The sequence below is a fragment of the Argiope bruennichi genome, chromosome 9, assembly GCF_947563725.1.
Source record: "Argiope bruennichi chromosome 9, qqArgBrue1.1, whole genome shotgun sequence".
NCBI lineage: Eukaryota > Metazoa > Arthropoda > Arachnida > Araneae > Araneidae > Argiope > Argiope bruennichi.
Window position 1 is genome coordinate 123,564,054 of NC_079159.1, and position 18,712 is coordinate 123,582,765.

Below are 18,712 nucleotides of genomic sequence, written 5' to 3' on the forward strand. Positions count from 1 at the left end.
ACTGTGTCCCGAAGTTTAAATCTATTTCCATCAATAAAAAGCTACATCCAACAATAATTTTATTATAACAATCCATAAAAACAATAAATATTTTTCACAACATAAAGATTCTAATTTTGTATTCCTTGGGGTTTCACAAATGATTCGATTTCTTCAAGTTTACAAACAATTTTTGCTTCCATTTCTTGAAATTTTTTGTCAATTTTCTCCCAAATATTTTTGTTACTTTCCTGTATCTGCTCAGTAACAAAATCCTTGAGTTTTGTTTCTAAATTAATGTATTCCTCTTCTGTTTGGACAGATACAGATACTCTGAAATATACAAATAAAAGTAAGAAATCAAGATGAGGGACTACCATAATAATTTAAATAAGTAAATTCTACCAACATGGTTATAGGATTTTAAAATAATACACAAATTACAATTATTTTTTTATACAAAAATTCACAATTTTATTGAGAGGGAGGGTGAAGTCCCTGAATCAAAATATCAATATTACTATTAATACACCAGCAAAAATGTTTGATTCTTGGAGCTTGAGTAAATTTTATTTATCAACACTTTTACTATATTTAGTATGTTAATTTCAAATATGAAAACAAATTTTCCTTATCAGCTCTTCTTTTTGAGATACAGTGTAGCTAAATTATGAAATATTTATAATTTTAAAGATATTCTTTGAACAGATGAAATCAAAAGTAAAGAAAGAATGTTAATAAGTAATTTATGTGGACATATTTTCTTTGTCAATAAGGGAACTAAATGAAATAGCCTTGCTTTTTTTATGTCTATAGGATAACAGAGTCAAACAATACCATTGAATAAAGAAGGTGTGGACTACAATTGAAAGCATGGTTAGAGGTAAAAGAAATGCCATTTGTGAAATCTTAAACAAAAGAGAAATGGCTTTAATGCTCAATGGTGACAAGTCTTTAAAACTCAAGGTAGATGCTAAAAGTATGTACCTTGAGGATGACTAACTATTTGAACGCATCACAATACTAAGCTATCAGATTATTTATGATAATGACTTGGAAGAGGGATCTCAAAGCAATTTTGTAAATATGATCTCTATTGTCAAACTCTACCATTGTGTGACATAATTATCTTGATAGAACCCATTCTGCCATTGCATGATAGATCTCTTGTGCATAGAATGCTAGAATTAATGAAACAGCTCACACAAGCTCTTAATCAGGATAACACTTGCTTTGCATTTATAGTACAAAAAACACCTCTAATAAATACAGAAAAATTTAAAGGTAGAATTTTTGATGGTCTTTCAATTAGATAACTCAAACAATCAGAGGAGAAAGCACAGATTATACTTGTCCTTGTTGTTAAGAACTTCCTATGCAAACACAGGTTTGAAGGCTATGCAGGTTTTACTCAAAGCATATTTAACTTATCAGAGATCTTAGCTATATTATGAGTATAAAGCTTAATTACCTGCATTATATTTAAACCATTTCTCACAAAATATGACAATGTTAAAAAAGAATAAAATGAACAATTTCACCAAAATATAACAAGGTACCATTTTTTTCCTACATAAAAATTTAAAGCCTTTTATGGGTTTTCTATATTTAAAAGACAATATAGAAAATAATGGTTTAATACATTATTAACAAATTAAGTGTGTTATAAATAGAGTTGTGCATGCAATTTCCATCTAGATTACAATAACATTTTGAATCTGTTTTTATAAATAATTAAATAATTTTTTTAAAAATTAAATTATAAAAAGAACATATAAACATTTTGAAAATTTATTGACTATGAATAATGTTTCAAAAAAATGAACATTATTCATGTTTTCATCAAATTGTACTGTTTATATAAACATGAAAAGCCCAAAAATTGCAACTTCTTTTTTCAAGAGTTAGAAAAATTTTTATGTTTGAATTTACAGAAATACACCAAATACAGAAAACACCATTACAAAAGATTAAATAATAATAATAATAATGTTCTTTTTAACTCTTTAAGCATTGTATTTAACTTTTTCTCAATACTTTTTAACCTCTGATTTTTTTCAGCAAAAATTATTTGATTGATAGACCTATTTTATATCATTTGTCAACTCAGTTTTTTTTTTTTTTTTTTTTGCAAATTTTTTAGATCTTTTCCTGATTTGTTAACTGTAATTTGTACATATCTTTTCTTATTTTTTAATTCATTTAAATAATTAAAAAGTGCTTTCTCTGAGTTAAATTTCTTTTTCTTATATCTTTTGATCTTCAAGGTAAACCAAATATTTTTGTTTTGCCTCTGCTACACATAATCTTAGTTTCCTCATGATTTCAAGGCAATTTGAATTTTTAGAACATTTCAAATAATCATTCATATTTCATCAATCTATAACAGATTATTCTTTTAAGCTTTCAATGATGAGTTTTTCATTACAAGAAAAGTCATTTTCAATATCAACTTGGCCATGATAAAGCATTAAAAGTGTTTTCATTATTTTCCACAATTTGTTAGAATTTTTAACTCTCCCTAAATACTAATACAAAAAAATAAGTCAACACTAACTGTTTCAGATGGATCACATCTCAGAAATTTTGAAGACTTTTTTCCCATTTTATTTAGAAAAGAATTCAATTCAATTAATATATAATCGCATTCATTTTCCTTTACATACTGCATTTTCAGTAAATGAGACAATACCTTTTTCAATTTGTTATAACAGTCATAAGTGTCTGTGACCAATTTTTGTAGATCAATACAATGCAATTACCTAATTATTCTAAAACTATCTGGCAATTTTTCTAAGATATTTTTTAGCCTTTTCAAAATAAATGTTTGCATGGCAATTTTTATCAAAAATACCTTTTCAGAAATATGAAATCTATTTCAGAAATATTAAATGTCTTAACATCTTGTCTCCAATGTTCTTCTCCAAGAGGGAAAAGAACTGAGTTGTTTCCAGAATAAAATTTTGTTAATTTATAAAAAATATTTATGATTTCCAAAGTTTGCCAATAAACATTCATTCCAAAGCCATGAATGAGCCTGTGTTTTGTCATGACCTTAGAGCATTCATTCTACTGTTCTCTAATTTTATTATTAGACAAATTCACTATTTTCTGCATATTCTACAATCATTGCAAATTTTATGAAAGTTATGATTTACTTTAAAAATTTTCGATTCTGCATAGTAGATAAAATCCAGTTTCCACTTTTGTAATTTTCATGCTGTGTGTGTGTGTGTGTGTGTGTGTGTGCATGCGTTTGTGGAGGAAGGGGAGGGCGATTCAAGGCCTCAAGAAAAAAAAAGGTCTTGAAACAAAAAACATTCATTTTTTTTAAAGGCCCCTAAAATAATTTTAATATTTAGGGCCTTTTTAACATCTAACATATTCCTGTATTAAGACAGAGAGCTTAACAGGGCAGAATTATTTCTTTTCAGCACATGAAATGCACATAAAACCAGTTAAAAGATCAACAAGAAAATACATTTGGCCTGTATTATTAGCAGTAATAATACATAAAAATCACAGATTGTAAATAATAAGAAAAGTTGAAAATTTGCATGCATTTGAAAATTTTCCAGCTGTAAATTTTAAAAATTCAACACATTTTATGTGCACATAATAAAACTTTTTAAATGCAAAGCTACATAAAAAAGATTACAAATAATTATAAAACCATTTTAAATTTCTTTTTTATATATATATTTTGTTCTAAATAACTTGAAAATTTTTCTGGTATTTCAACTCTTTAATTTGCTATCTGTTAGTATTTAACTTAAAAGCATATATTTAAATTAATTGTGTTAAAAACACAAAGATTAAAATAAATTGAAATAAAATACATTCGTATTTTTTAAAAATATCTCAGAATGGATGATATATGTTATTTGAAAATCACGTACGATTTTGTGAATACAAATTGATTTGTTAGACAAAGCAAAAAAGAACTATAGAATCCATTCAATTTGAAATAAAATGCAACTGTCCAAATAAATAAAAGCTGCTTTTCACAGTTACATTGATTAATAAATTCAGTCTTAGAATCAACACATACAGATGTGACTAAATAAGAGATGTCTGTAGACTAAAAAGAAGAGTTTTAAAAATAGAGTTGCAAAATTGTGGATCCAATTTTTTTCAAGCTGAATAAAATAGGGAGAAAAAACATCTATACAATATTATATGGCAGCAGTACAAGGCATTCATTTAAGCTAACTTATGAACAAAATGTTTCTCAGCAACCTAACATTTAAAAGAAATTCAAATGCATAGAACATCTACAAATAATGACAGCAATTAAAATATATAAGCATAAAAATGTATTTTAATTAATTTCACAGCCTTTGATGCATAAAATACTTCAACCGATTTTTATACTTTAAAGAAGATGCAAATTACAATTTTAATCTGCAAGTTTTTATTATTAAGCAAGGGAAACAAGAATTTGAAATTAAATTGCAGGGAATAATTATGCAATAATTATTTATTGTAAACATACTTGAAATAATGATTTTTTTTTATGTTAAGATTTTTATAAGGTTAATGAATTACATATATAAATGCTTTTTAATCAGAATGTTCAAATGAACAGGCCATCTAACAGTAATATAAAACTGAGATATTATTTCTTTCTGTTATTATTAGAGAATTAGTCTTACTAGGTATTTTTACTAGGTAAGCAAAGATTTCTTTTTCTTTCTTTTGAGATTCTAAAGAAACTTTGGGGCAAAATTATTTTAACATGGAGATATAAAATAATTTGAAAGTATAATCTGTACATAAATACAAGATACCTGGTATAAAGCTATGTGCAAATATTTTTTAAATCAAGATATACTTGATAAATAATGAAAGTATTTTAAAATGTACGAATTTACAAATCTATGAATCTTTTATAAGAATTCAAGAACAATATTTTCAGATATCACAAAGATAACTACTTGTTTTTAATTACAATGATATATTTTATAGCAGTTATTAATGTGATGAATTATAACTAACATAAATATAATCGTTTTTAAAAGACAAATTCTTGAATCTGATAGACAAATTTTTTGCATGCTACTTCATACAAAATTAAAACTAGCCTTTGCTTTTTATGGAGTAAGTCAGCTTAATTTAAAATCTAACTTAAAAATCAAGTTTAGCTGTAGTTTATTTAACAACAACAACAACAAAAAAAAACATCTGGTCAACACTATTAACCTTAAAAGAAGAGTAGACTCAATTAAAAATACTTTACCTTTCAAACATCACTGGTGAAGTCGATACAGCTGTAGAAATAAGCTTCTTTGAAGATTCATAATTATTATTTTTAACTTCTGTTAAGTCTTGCAGATTATTTTGACTGTCTCTTTTCTCTAGTTGTTCTGCCACACTATTCATGAGGTTTGAAATCTGAAGATTTTTTTCAGGAGATGGAGATTTATTCTTGACAAGATTTTGCATTGCTAAATTAGCTATCATATCACTAATATCTTGATCACCAATAGGAGATTTTTGGCAATTTTGAACAAGTTGTTTAAATGCTTCTGCTTTATCACTTAAGACAAGTCCCATCTGAGTTAATCGTTGTTCAACTGATGCTAAAGGTATTGTCATTTGATTCTGCATTTCAGATATTACTTTAGCTGTTTGAATTTTCATGCCATACAGCCACATTTCATTTGGACTCCTAAGTAATAGGAACTAAACAAATAAAGAGACAAAATATATTAACAAGAAGGATATATTAAGTCAAAGTAATAGGTATTAATTAAAGAAAAAAAATAATAATTTAAACAAAATTTATTAAAATAAAATTAAATAAAATAATTTAATATTTCCATAACTTTTTTTCTTTTGTACTAGCTAAATTTTAATAGACAGTTCAGAAAGCAATAACCATTTATAAATATGCAAGAAATAGATGGGAGCAGTATTTCATTTCCTGTTGTGGCTTTATGCACATGTCATTAAAAAAAAATTAAAGCATTTTAAAAGAAATGCCACAACAGGAAATATCACCAAAAGTAAAGTTCATTTTATATTTTGAAGTATTTGACAAATGCAATTTTTGACAATATAAAAATATCATTCCTGTCGAGTCTGAGGGTAGCTTCTACATTAGTGACAAAACCTAATAAAAAAATATAAGTGCCTTGATTTGAATAGAAATTACATTAAAAATGATGTACAGGTGGTGTTTTCAAATGGATATTAAACAATATTTCATTTCCATTATAATTATTAAACAAAACTTACTTTCTTATATAATGCAAAGAAATATGAAGCATTTTTTTATTAGCTTGATAGCAACTAGTTTCAACCATAAATGTTAGTGAAAAACATCACATTTTTGACTGGCATATCAAGAACAATAAGTTCCTACAGCAAAAATCTACTATATTTAAAGAATTTAGCTGCAGTTATGATGATAAATAAAAAAGTATTCAAAAAGAAATTTAGCAAAAGATATATTAAAATGTTATTTAATTTAAATTATACGTTTATATTCATTCTTAATCTACTTAAAAATAGAATTAGAATATAGAATTTATTAATAGACAAAATATTTTTTTTTCTTTTCTTTTTGTCATGTAGCCAATTAACAATTAAAAAAACTTGAAGCCATTCAATGGAGTAAAAAATTGTAATCCAATAAAATTTTCCAAATGTATAAATTTAGCAAAAATATAATTTAAATGTACAGACACAATTATTTAGGGAAGATGTATAGTTGTAGATTTAATTTATAGGTGAAGATTAACACATTCAAGATGGTATAAGATCCTAAAGTTAAATACTGACTTCCTGTTCAGCCAACATTGAACCTAACATTTCATTTAGTTCTTATGATTGTACTGGATGCTATATTGTATAGAATGGAAGTGACCAAACAAAAAATCTATTAGAGTTATATTCTTAACAGAATAATAGCAATCAACAAAATATTTAATACATTATAATGACTAAAAATTTATTAATTATATATTGCATACACAATACCAACAATCCATATAATTTCATAAAATGTATGGTTTAAAATTTTTCTTTTATATATAAAATTTTTATAAAATATTACAAAAAAATGTTTAGGGTGGGAAAAAATCAAAATAGCAGGATTTTTTTTTCCTTCCCCAGTTTATAAAAAGGCATGTAGAATTTTTAGGAAATTAATCAGAAAACAGACTAATTAATAATAAAAAAGACTAAATTAGATCCACACTACATGTTTTTTCAACATTAAAATTTCTGAATGAAGCCTTTTTTAAGTTTTGAATCATAGATAAAAACATTTTTATCATTTCATCAAATTTTTAATCTTTTGCAAAAGCATACAAATATATTCAGTAAGCACTGATAATATACTTTTAAATAAGAATACCTTAATAGAACAAAGAGAAGATGGTCTATCTAGAACCACATCTCCTCTGAAAACGATCATATCTTCTGCCTCTTCCAATAAAATATTTTTTACAGTTTTTAAATACTCTCCATGATGACCATAGATCTCAATGACTCGAGCTTCACATAGTACAGATATGCGAGATATCTGATGAGGCGGCTCGCATGATATTAGCAATTGACAAGCTGGTACTGTTGGATACATGCCATCTCCAATATCTGGTGCCTCTAGTAAAACACAGTTTTCAACCATGATTTCATCTTCTAGATCAGCACTAGAAATAAAATTTATTTAAACTTTATTAACTTTTTTACACAAACATAAATAAAAGGCACTCTTAAGTGGCTTTCAAATTTGATAGCAATTTTTAACAATTCTTCAATTAATTCTTTATGTACTGTATTTAGCACACTTTAACAGCAATTAAATAAAGTTCTTTAATTCAATTTATGTTCTGCTAGCTGGTTCACTGGGATTAATGATTGCTGAAAGTTACCAATACATATTTCATGTAACTTAATCTTAATGACTATCTCAGCAAATATTTTTAAACTTCAAATTTTGATAGTCATATAACTTGCACTATTTTTGAAAACTTGTCTATTCTAGTCAATGTACTAAGCCTTTCCCTAATTTTCTGTCATTTCATTTAAAATTTAATTTGAAATGGAAGTGGTTAAGCTTCAGCTAATATAAAAACTTTTTCTGAAACCAATTATAATATTATATATATATATGAACACAGAAAACAGTCAGAAAATAGTTCATTTTTGTAATTCAATATTGGAATCGTATGTACATACTCAAAGATATTTTCTATAGTTTTGGAAACATCTCAGAAATATCCAATACATATTGATCTGCTTCAATAAACTTTACTTTTTTTTTATGCATTTCATAAACTACACAAATAACTAGTCAAAAACTTTGCTCTTTAGCTTTTAATAATGGAAAAAATAACGGGATCACATAGTTGAAAAATGAAAATGGTTTAAACGCAATCTACTGTAAGAAATCATGCATATATATATATATATATATATATATATATATATATATATTTAAGAAATGGTAAAAATTTGTTAAATATTTGCATAACTATTAAATTGGTATGAAATATATATAAATATATAACTTATTTTTGTGTGATAATACTTTCAAATGTTATTATGGAAAAGTGCAAAAGTTCTAATGCCAGATTAATTTTTAGTTAATTAAAATTTTTTATAAAAATTGTTTCGAGATGCACATTTCCACTATCTGAGGTATATATGTGCCAAATTTGGTAGTTACAGATCAAATGGTCTAGCCTGGAAAGCACCAACACACAAATTCATCTTTATTATTCTCATATTTATTCATATTTATTAGATATCATGGTAATAAAAGAGATTTTTTTTTTTTTTGGTTAAACTATCTGTAAAATATTGCTCATAAAAATAATTTCAACAAAAAATTATAAATTCTTAATTTTTCTAAAAAACAATTAGGGTTTGTTCATTTTTTTTATGTACTATATTTGCTATTTTATGTTTTTTTAATTTGGAGATTAAGAGTACTTTTGATTCTCTAAACTCAATTTTTTTCTAAAGATGCAGAAAAAAGTTTGAAGGAACTCTGAGTTATTAGGAAATAATTACTATTACTAACTGAAATCCTTTTTTTTCAGAGTACTTTTTTTTTCTTTCTTTTTTTGTTAGTCAAAGTTGTTTGATATTATTTCAAAAATAGCAAAAAATGCAAAGAAAGTCTCAACTATTTTTAAAATTTTTAATAACACTAAATTTAAAAATTCTTTTGTCTGGATCAAAATAAAATATTCTGATAAAACTATTCAAATATTTTCATAACTTAATTATGTAGCTTTAATTCAAAATTTTGTTTACTTTATCAATGCAAGTTATTTCTTCATGAAATCTTTGTTCTAAGTTATTATTTTAAGACAATCTGCTTTGGAGAAACTCTAGGTACTGATCAGCATATTTTCTTAAAGTTGGATGTAAAGGTCTGAAATTCAACTTATTTTTATAGAATAGTTATATTGAAATTTCCATAAATCAGTCACTTTTAATGCATACTTATTATTAAAGGTTTAAAAATTGTTGTTAGGCCCTAATTAGAGTGTACATCCTGTGTATACTAAACCGTGTTTGCCTTAAATAAAACTGATTTATTGAATTAATAATAAAGATATTATAAAAGGCTTTGAAAACTTTTTCTTGCATTTATTTTTTAGAAAATATCATAGTTATTTCATTTTATAAATTTAATTTGCAGTAATAGTTAACTTATTTTTTAATTTGAGTTTTTGGCAATGTGATGGCAACATGTTGATAAAATCTAATTTTTACGATGCATGCATAATGTGCTTGTGTAGGTTAAATTTTATTTTTCAAGAAATAAATTGTCAAGAAATATTTTTTTTTAATTCATTAAAAATAGAAACTTAATTTGTAGGTCAAGTTAATAACTAACTTTAAACTAAATTTATCGGTTATTAACATAGTATCATTGAAAAGATAATTTTTTTTTTAACTTTAAGATGATGTAAAAAACAGTTTTGTGCTGAAATATTTTTTTTTTTGCCCATATTTATATGCCAAAAATATTCTGTTTATTTTTTAATTAATAAAAATTTCCCCAAAAAACATTTGCCTCAAGGTGCATGTTCCATTCATCAAAGTCTCCAAGTATAGTAGCTCAAGCAGTTCTGGTCTATACAATGCTAACACACACACATATTCATCTCTATTATAAGTTTTATTAATTTCAATTCATAATTCATTCTTATAAATTCTATGGAGCTTTAAAATAAATTTTTCTTGAAGTCACAATCATATGTACCTCCATGCATATGAAACCAAAATTTATTTACATAAATTAATATCTGAAAATATTAAGTAGCATATCTCCAAGATCATATGACTACATAAAATTTAAAAACTCCAGCATGTCACAAAAAGTCAAATTAAATAAAAACATATCATAAATAAGACAAAAGAACAAAATGTGTTAATATTTGAAATTAGTGTGTTCATTTGAACTTGGAATTGTCATAAAAGGTTCAAGATGACTCTTTAGGCATTCTTAGATGTGAAAAGATTGAGGCCAATTTTCCTTGAAAATTCTACTAAGGAATCAATTTTTCTATACTTTCTGATTTTTCATAGTCACCGCTATAATTGTGAGTCTTTGGGATGACTGTTTCATATAAAGTATTATCTAAGAATTATATTATCATTATTCTAAATACTATGGAGCTTAACCATACTTGACTGGTTATTAGATTAATTATGTATTTTGCTATAAATTTTATTTCAATAGTTGCCAAATTAATATGTTGGCATTATTCTGCCTTGATGCCAACATTCATTCCTATAAAGACTATTGTTATAATTTGACAAATTACCGCTAAAATTTAATGATGTCGCTAGTATTTGGAAATTTTTATCTACATTTGATTAACAGAAAAGTACCTTTATTTTAATATCAGTTATGAAATATTGAGGACCACATTTAATTCAAAATAAATAGTTTAGTATAGGTTTCATTGTCATGTCTTTATCTACTAGTTTTAATAAGAAAATTTGCATAAAATTATTTATTAATTTGCATTTATTATTTATTAATTTAAAATATCTTTAAACAGTGACAAAACAAAAAGGGAAAATAAATAAAACTGTAACTAATAATAGCCTGACAGAAAAATTATAGATGAAATTCTTATTATTAAACACTTTACACAAATTTGAATAAAAATCCTCCATATTTAGAAATCATTGCAATTAACCAAAATAGAAGCTGCTCTAAAATTTACAGCGCTATATAAAAATTTTAAGGAAAAATTATAAAATATTTATACAAATATATATAGTTCAATTTTTTCCTAATCATAAATGACTGGCCACATTCACTAACCAGCTATTCTTCCACAATACTATTGGCATTAATTTAGTAGAGTCTACCAACTTTGATAAGCTACATCTTACCATACCATGTGAAAATATCATTTTAAATATCAATTGCACAATAAATATAAAGCATTTCAATTGTTAAACAAAGGATATAATCAGGTGAAATTAATTGGCAGAATTGATCTAATTTCTAATACTGGGAGTTAAGTCAGGGTTCTATTTTGTGATACTACACAAATATGGAGATTGAAGGAAGGCAGATAGATAATAGTTGATAAAGTATCTAAATATTATAAACTTTCAAATGAAATAAAAATTAGACAAATACAAACAGTACCAGGACGGTACTTACGTATTAACGCAACCAGGCCAAAATTCGCATAAATGGCCAAATTTGGCGACCCTAATTCTTATCAACTTGTACAAATTTGGCGACTAATTCTTACTGAAACTTACAAATCGCGCCAACCTGGTTGCGATAATACGTAAGTACCCTATATTATAACATTTATAACAGTTTTTGTATTTTTTCACTCATACTGACTAAAGTATCTGAAATATTAATCTACAGTTTAATTTTCACTGATCTTACTTCATTATGTCCCCCCACCCACTTTAAACTGTTAAATGATGCAATTCTAATCAAACAAAGACTTTGAAAAAAATACTAAGCCTTGATGTCGATTTTATTTACATCTATAAGCAGCACTAAAGCTAAAAAAATTAGCTACATTTCCTCCTCTATTAAACTGATCTCTTTAAATAATAAATTAATAATAGTAAATTTTGATAGTCACTGAGATAATGATACCATCAATTTCAAATGATGTGAAACAATATTTACCAAGAAGGCTGAACCTCTTTTATATCATAATGATAATTAAATTCATGTTAATAGAAAATAAGGCAAAATTTTACAAGAATACCTAAAACTAAAAGAAATATCTTTGTATTGATTGAATGTCAGCAATTAATCTCCAACAATTGCATCCTAATGGGCTCTTTCACAAGTAATGTTTGCCAATGGAATGCTGCTTACACAAAAAACTTTTTGAATAAATTTAATCAAAAAAAAAAAGCTTCAAAATTAAACTTTATTGATATCTTTTTTAAGCTGGAAGCTGATTCATTTTATTTTTTGTATAAGTCAAAACATTTCCAGTATACCTGCAATTTCACAGCAGTAATAAATATATTTTCTTTTCATCATTCAAAATTTTCTAGGATCTTCAACAGATTTAAAAAAAAAAAAAACACACACACACACACTTTTTATTATGGTAGATAAAAAAGACCTAATATATGGAGTATAAAAAAATATTTAGATAACGGCAAATTTAAAATAAACCTCTATAATTTAAGAAACAATTTTGCCATTAAAAAACCATTTCTGAATGTAACTGATTAATATAGGTTGACACCAATTATATAAAAAAAATTCAGAAGCAGTAGTAGCATAGCTTTATAATGTGATGCAAAATTATTCAATATTAGCAAAGCATTTAAGTAATTAATAATACATACAAATAAATTCTCAATTTTTCAAAAAAAAAAAATAATTTTCAAAAAAAGCTGATATTATAACATTATAAATTACAATAATTATGTGAAAGATAAAATAAAATTTAATTGGCATAAAGTAAAAATTGTCAAATTGTCAACATAAAAATAACAAGTTATAAAACATTAAAAAATGTACATAAATGTGTCATTATATTGAAATTCAGATTGCTATTTAGATTATTAGGAATTGAAAAAGTAGTTGAAACACGATATGAGATGACCATGACAATCTTTTCGTATCATATTTGATTCACATCATATAAAGAAAGAACCAAGAAAGAGTTGTTCTTGATTATTTAAAGCAATAAATATTAAATTTGAAAGATCAAAATAAATATATCTACTAATAGAGAAGGATATGTGTGTTCGATCTAAAGAAACCACATTTGGCATATATATACTTTGGGAAGTGAAATGTATCCCTTAAAGAAACTTTTTTTGGCATATTATTAATTAAAAATTGTGAAATCTGGCCATTTTTCTGCAATAACTTCCAAAAATATATTACAATACACCAACAAAAAAAATATTTTTGAATTGCATTAAAATTCAAAAACTTACCTTTTCAATTATAGTAATTTTTTTCTTTAGTAATTAGTTTTTAAAAATAATTTATTTTAAAACAATATATTTCAATGTTGAAATGATATTCAAATCTTTACATCTGCTAATAATATTTCATCCCAACATTTTTTTTCCTTTGTTAATGATCAGGATATGAAAATTCAGTTTATTTTTCTATGTTGTATATGTATAACACATTGATAAAATTATCAAATAAAATTATTACCATTTTATTATACTTACAATTAAAATTTAATTTCAAAGAGCATCTATTTTTAAATAGTCTAATGCTCTTTAATATGATATAATTAAATGTGTGAAGATTTAGATCGAAAATTGGGAATTTGCATAGCACACTGTACAGTACTGCATAAGGATTCTAAAACAGTATGAATTACAAAATTAGCAAAAGTTATTTAAAAATATAATAACTTAGTTACACAAAATATACAATTGAAATTTTTAGCAACCGTTAATCCCAATGAATCTAATGTACTAAAGAGCAGAATACTTTCTGATGATAACAATTTTTTTCGTTTTTTATTCTTCAATCCATAATTCAGTAATAAACACATTTATTGAAACTCAAAATAAGATATTTTCTGTAAATCACTTTCTAATAATGAAAACAATGTATGAAACAAAAACTAAATCAGTTGATTAACTGACAGTTAAGATATGAAAATGTTAGAATAATATATTAAGAACATACAAATGATATTCTACTATATCCTGAGAGAACATTTTATGATATTGCCTCCCACTTAAAAATGAATCAGACATATTTTGATGGAATAATAATTATCTGTGGCTAAGACAGAATTTGCATTTGAGACTAAAGAATTTTTTGTACAGTTAATTGTAAAAAGAAAAAAAATATTAGTATAATTTATTTTAGCATTGGAAAAACTGAGTCTTACAGATAAAAATTAGCAGATACTTGTAACTAGGCATTTATACAAAATAAGTATAAAATCTTAATACTCCATTTAAACTCAAACTGATACTTTCTATGGTCTTTCAGCATGATAAATGACTCTCACGGATTTTCAAATAACTATTGCAACATGAAAGAACATAGATTATCAGTAAGCTCCTTTTTTTACGCTCTAATACATTTGCATGTGACGATATATGCTGTCCACTGTAACTAAATTCTTTTAATTTGTGGGCTTCCTTGATAAAAAGGAAAATATAGGAATGAAATAAAATATAATACACTACAAGAAAAAATTAAAAATATTTTTGCGCTAGCTTTGATGAAGTAGAAGGGCCATAAATAACTTTTATTAAATACTTGAAATGTAATTCTACCTTTCTGATTCTACAGATGATACCACAGCATCAGATATTGGTCGATCATCTGCTACTTTCCAACTACTTTGAATAATCATTTTGATATTTTAAAATCGAAGTATTAATTTTGCTAAAATTGAAGACGAAATTCGATATCACGATGACTGTTTTAGGGTCCAGACAGAAACCGAGTTCTGAATTATAGATGAGTCGTTTGCGAAAGAACGGATCATTTAATTGAAAGAAAGTAAACAGATCACCATTTTCAGAAATTGTCTTCCGTTCGCAAATCCGGATTCCGTTCGCGGATGTGGATCCTACTATTCTCATTCGTGAACGAAAGGTTGGATCTAGTTATAACCATTCACGAACGACTGTGTGGAGAATGTTACTCTCGATTTTGTCCACAGAAAGGATGAGAAAGAAGACAAGTTAGGAGGGCTTGCAATACCATTCGGTAAAAGATGGGTTGTTATTCTTGATAGATGAAGCGGCATTGTAAAAACATTTTTCTCAATGATCCAGGTCCCTTTCCGTTAATAATGGCCATAGAGACTAGTCAAACTTTCACCTTATTTCGGCGTGTTCTGGCCCATTTATAGAGTCTGACTAAGACAGGGGCATACGGGGCAGTTGTCCTGGCCCCCACATGAGAGAGAGCAGCCCAAATCAAATAGAAAGTTTATTTTACGTTTACTTCTTTAATGAACTTTTTTAACATTGCTTTTCAAAGACAAAAAGACAGAGGGGGGCCCCCCAAAGAAGTTTTTGCTCCGTACCCCAATTAGGCTAAGTGAGGTTTTCTTTAGCTCATTTAGTCATTTTTGCACTTCATTATCTACGAATAACACTTTAGCCCACGATACTGTATTGGAGAACTAAGCGTTTTAATATAGTACGTATGGATGTTGCATTTACATGTCGATTGCAGGTACATTGGATTAGGCATAATTAAATCTGACAGTAAATAAGCTAGAAAAGGAGGTAATATATTTCAGATTTGAAGGAATATCAATAATTATCAACGTTTTCTTATAGAAAATATGTTTTTTTTCCTGAGAATTAACCAGCGATTATTTTTAAAATTATTAATATGATTCCTATCTTATTTATTTTAGAAAAGCTGTTTATCTTATTTATTTTATCAATTTATCTTGCAAAAAAAATGCTACTTATTTGAACCACTTTAACGTAAAAAATACATTAGCTCATTTCAAGTATCAGCTTGGGGAATATATATACAAATGTGCAAGTGTGAGATTCGAATTCGCAACGTTAGGGTTCATAGCCGAGTAACAAAGCCACTAGACAAAAGTGCACACTCTTCTCCTGAAGTTGTTATCTGTCTTATGATGTTGAAAGAACTAAACATTATTGATGTCCATTTAAATTTGAATTTAAAGCCTTTTTTATGTTTGTTTGTTTATTTTGTTAAATTAAGCTAAACCATGAGAGATATAAAGATTAAATCCTTATAAAACTTATTTTTAACTTATTTTGTAGAATCTGCATGTTTTAGATCTCCCTAAATGATCTTGAATAACAGTTGACAGCTTTTTCTAGTTATTATAGCTACCTATAAATCGTGTAGAATATCCAGTTCCTCTTCTTTTGGAAAATAGTGTACAATACAAAATACCGAGTCTTGTGTTTTTGAATATATTAACCAACTGCGAAGCTGGGTTTCCCTATTTGACATTTTTTTAGAAAATAGTACATAGTGAAAATTATTATTTTCAACGTTCTTAGCAAAAACTCGCGTTGTAGAGATCCAGTTTTAACACAAAACATTCTAAGATCATTTATAATATTTGGCGATAAACCTGGATCACTTATACTGACTTCATAATATTTGTTACTATCATTTTCATCGTTATATTTTTATTCAATCTTATTTGTATAAACATGCAGCTCTTCAATGAATTTAACAGATGTTCGATGTTGTGAAATGATTGTATGGTGGCGCCCCAAAGTGAAGCGAAAATAATTCTGTAACGCGAGAGTGGCTGAGAGAGAGAGAGGGTGTGGAAAGCACGCGAATAAAATAGAGTTGTTCTAAAGTCTCTGCCATCTGATTTGTGTTGTGAATTACATTAAATGTGTGCGTAGAACTGGCGAAATAATATGGTCCGTCGACCCAGAGGTGGCTGGGACCGAAGAACAAAAATTTTGAAAATAGTGCATTGAAAATTAATTGAAAACGAAAGCGATAGTCTTGTGTTGTTCAGAGTTCAAGTTTGGGTTTCACGGAGATTCAGTTGTTATTGTTACTTGGTGAGAGGTTAGTTATTCAAATTTTATGATATTGATATTGTTATATCTAGTGTTTTAAGACGTAATTAATTTGTGTTTTATTAATTTCATTTGTGATTGAGTTAATTTTTGTGAAAATGAGTATTACTAAGTTTAAAAAAGAGGAGTTAAAGGCTATTGCCGAGGAGTTAAAATTACCTATACCTGATATGCTAAAGTTCTAGATTTAAGAGAGTTAATACAGGAGAGTAAGATTTATAAAACAGATAAAGAATCGTATCAAACTATTGTTGACTGTGTACTTGAGGAAATAAACGAGAGAAAAGATAAACTTGAGCGGGAAAAATTAGAAAACGAAAATCGACTTGAGCAGGAAAAATTAGAAAACGAAAATCGACTAGAATTTGAGAGAATTAAACTATCCCAGTTAAAAAGGGAATTAGAAATTGCAAAATTGCGTGAACAATCTCGAGAGAGTGAGCCATCACAAAATGACATTAAAACAATCGGAACAGAGTGTAATGTATAGAGTTTGATTAAGAGTATTAAAACTCTAACTATTCCGCTTCCTCAGAGAGCCGAGTCATTTAATTTATTTTTTCAGTCGATTGAGAAGGCATTTAAAACCAAAGATGTTCCCGAGAAATTAAAACCCGAAATTCTTTTAAATATCCTTGGAGAGAAAGCGTGTAATTTAATGGTTTATCTTCGAGAAGAAGATTTGAGTAATTATGATAAACTTAAAGCCATAGTGTTAAAGGAGTTTCAACCAACACCCCAAGAATGTCTAAATCACTTTAAAAAGGCGCAAAGGTTACCCAATGAAAGTTATGTGCAGTTCGCATCTAGATTGAGTGCAACCTTTGAATACTATTGTCAGTTACTGGAGGTAAAAGACTTAAAATCAATTTGTGAATTAATAGTGTCAGATAAAATAATCGAGACGTTGGATAGAGAATTAACTACTCATATTGGCGTAAAACAAGGAGAGACGTGGTTTAAACCACATGAGTTAGGCCGAGAATGCGATATTTTCATATCGTCGAAGGGAAAAATTAAAGGAGAACAAAGTTTAATACCTAATTATAAATCTAAATATGAACCGTGGCGTTATGATGTCAGTAATCAAAATAATAGTCGTGGGTCAAAAAATACTTCAAGTGTTTATCTGTCTTCCGTTAAAAATGCGAAATGCATTGTAAATAGTTGTAAAACAAAGGAATCCCACCCGCTGTATTTGTGTCCTGTGTTCAAATCTCTTAGCGTTGACGAAAGAATAGATTTCGTGAAAACTAATTGCTTATGTTATAAATGTTTTTCCTCAAATTGTTTCGTTAAGAAGCCGTGTAGAGCTAAAAATTGTTTTTGTGGGAAACAGCACAATAGATTAATTCTTTATCCCAAAAGAGATAACTCTTCCTCCCAGACACAGACAGCAACAGGAGTCAATGATTCGACGCCGTTGAATAGAAATGCACATGCTTACGTCAGTCAGAGTCAGGGAGGGTCAGCAAATATTGCCTTCCCCTAAATTGAGAGCGAGAGAAATGCACCAGTAGTGGCTACGAGTTTTTTGCAAAACAAAACAAAAACAGTTTTATTGAGTACCGTGTGATGCTTAATACGAGACAGATACGGCGCGAGACATGAAGTGAGGTGCCTCCTAGACGGAGGAAGCGAGTCAAATTTTATAACGAAGGATTGTGCGGATAGATTGCAGTTGAGGAATGAGAAAATTAATTTACTTGTATCTTGTTTA

General features: G+C 27.0%; 1 protein-coding gene across 1 annotated transcript; it reads right to left on the minus strand.

Moving 5' to 3' along the window:
* Positions 1-42: 42 nt before the first annotated feature.
* LOC129984340 (uncharacterized) lies at positions 43-14,943 on the minus strand. Its single transcript, XM_056094203.1, has 4 exons — positions 14,719-14,943; positions 7,343-7,637; positions 5,219-5,664; positions 43-312 (listed from the first exon to the last, which is right to left on the minus strand). Exons 1-4 carry the CDS (start codon positions 14,796-14,798, stop codon positions 111-113), a joined length of 1,023 nt encoding a protein of 340 aa, XP_055950178.1. The 5' UTR covers positions 14,799-14,943; the 3' UTR covers positions 43-110.
* Between the last annotated feature and the right edge of the window lie 3,769 nt (positions 14,944-18,712).

Bases quoted from the DNA above. Each gene is read 5' to 3' on its own strand.
- LOC129984340 (XM_056094203.1), bottom strand. From the start codon at position 14,798: ATGATTATTCAAAGTAGTTGGAAAGTAGCAGATGATCGACCAATATCT. The intron at 7,638-14,718 runs GTAGAATTACAT...TTTTATTTCTAG, and splicing joins TCATCTGTAGAATCAGAAAG to TGCTGATCTAGAAGATGAAA. The intron at 313-5,218 runs GTAAAGTATTTT...TGTATATTTCAG, and splicing joins TCACCAGTGATGTTTGAAAG to AGTATCTGTATCTGTCCAAA.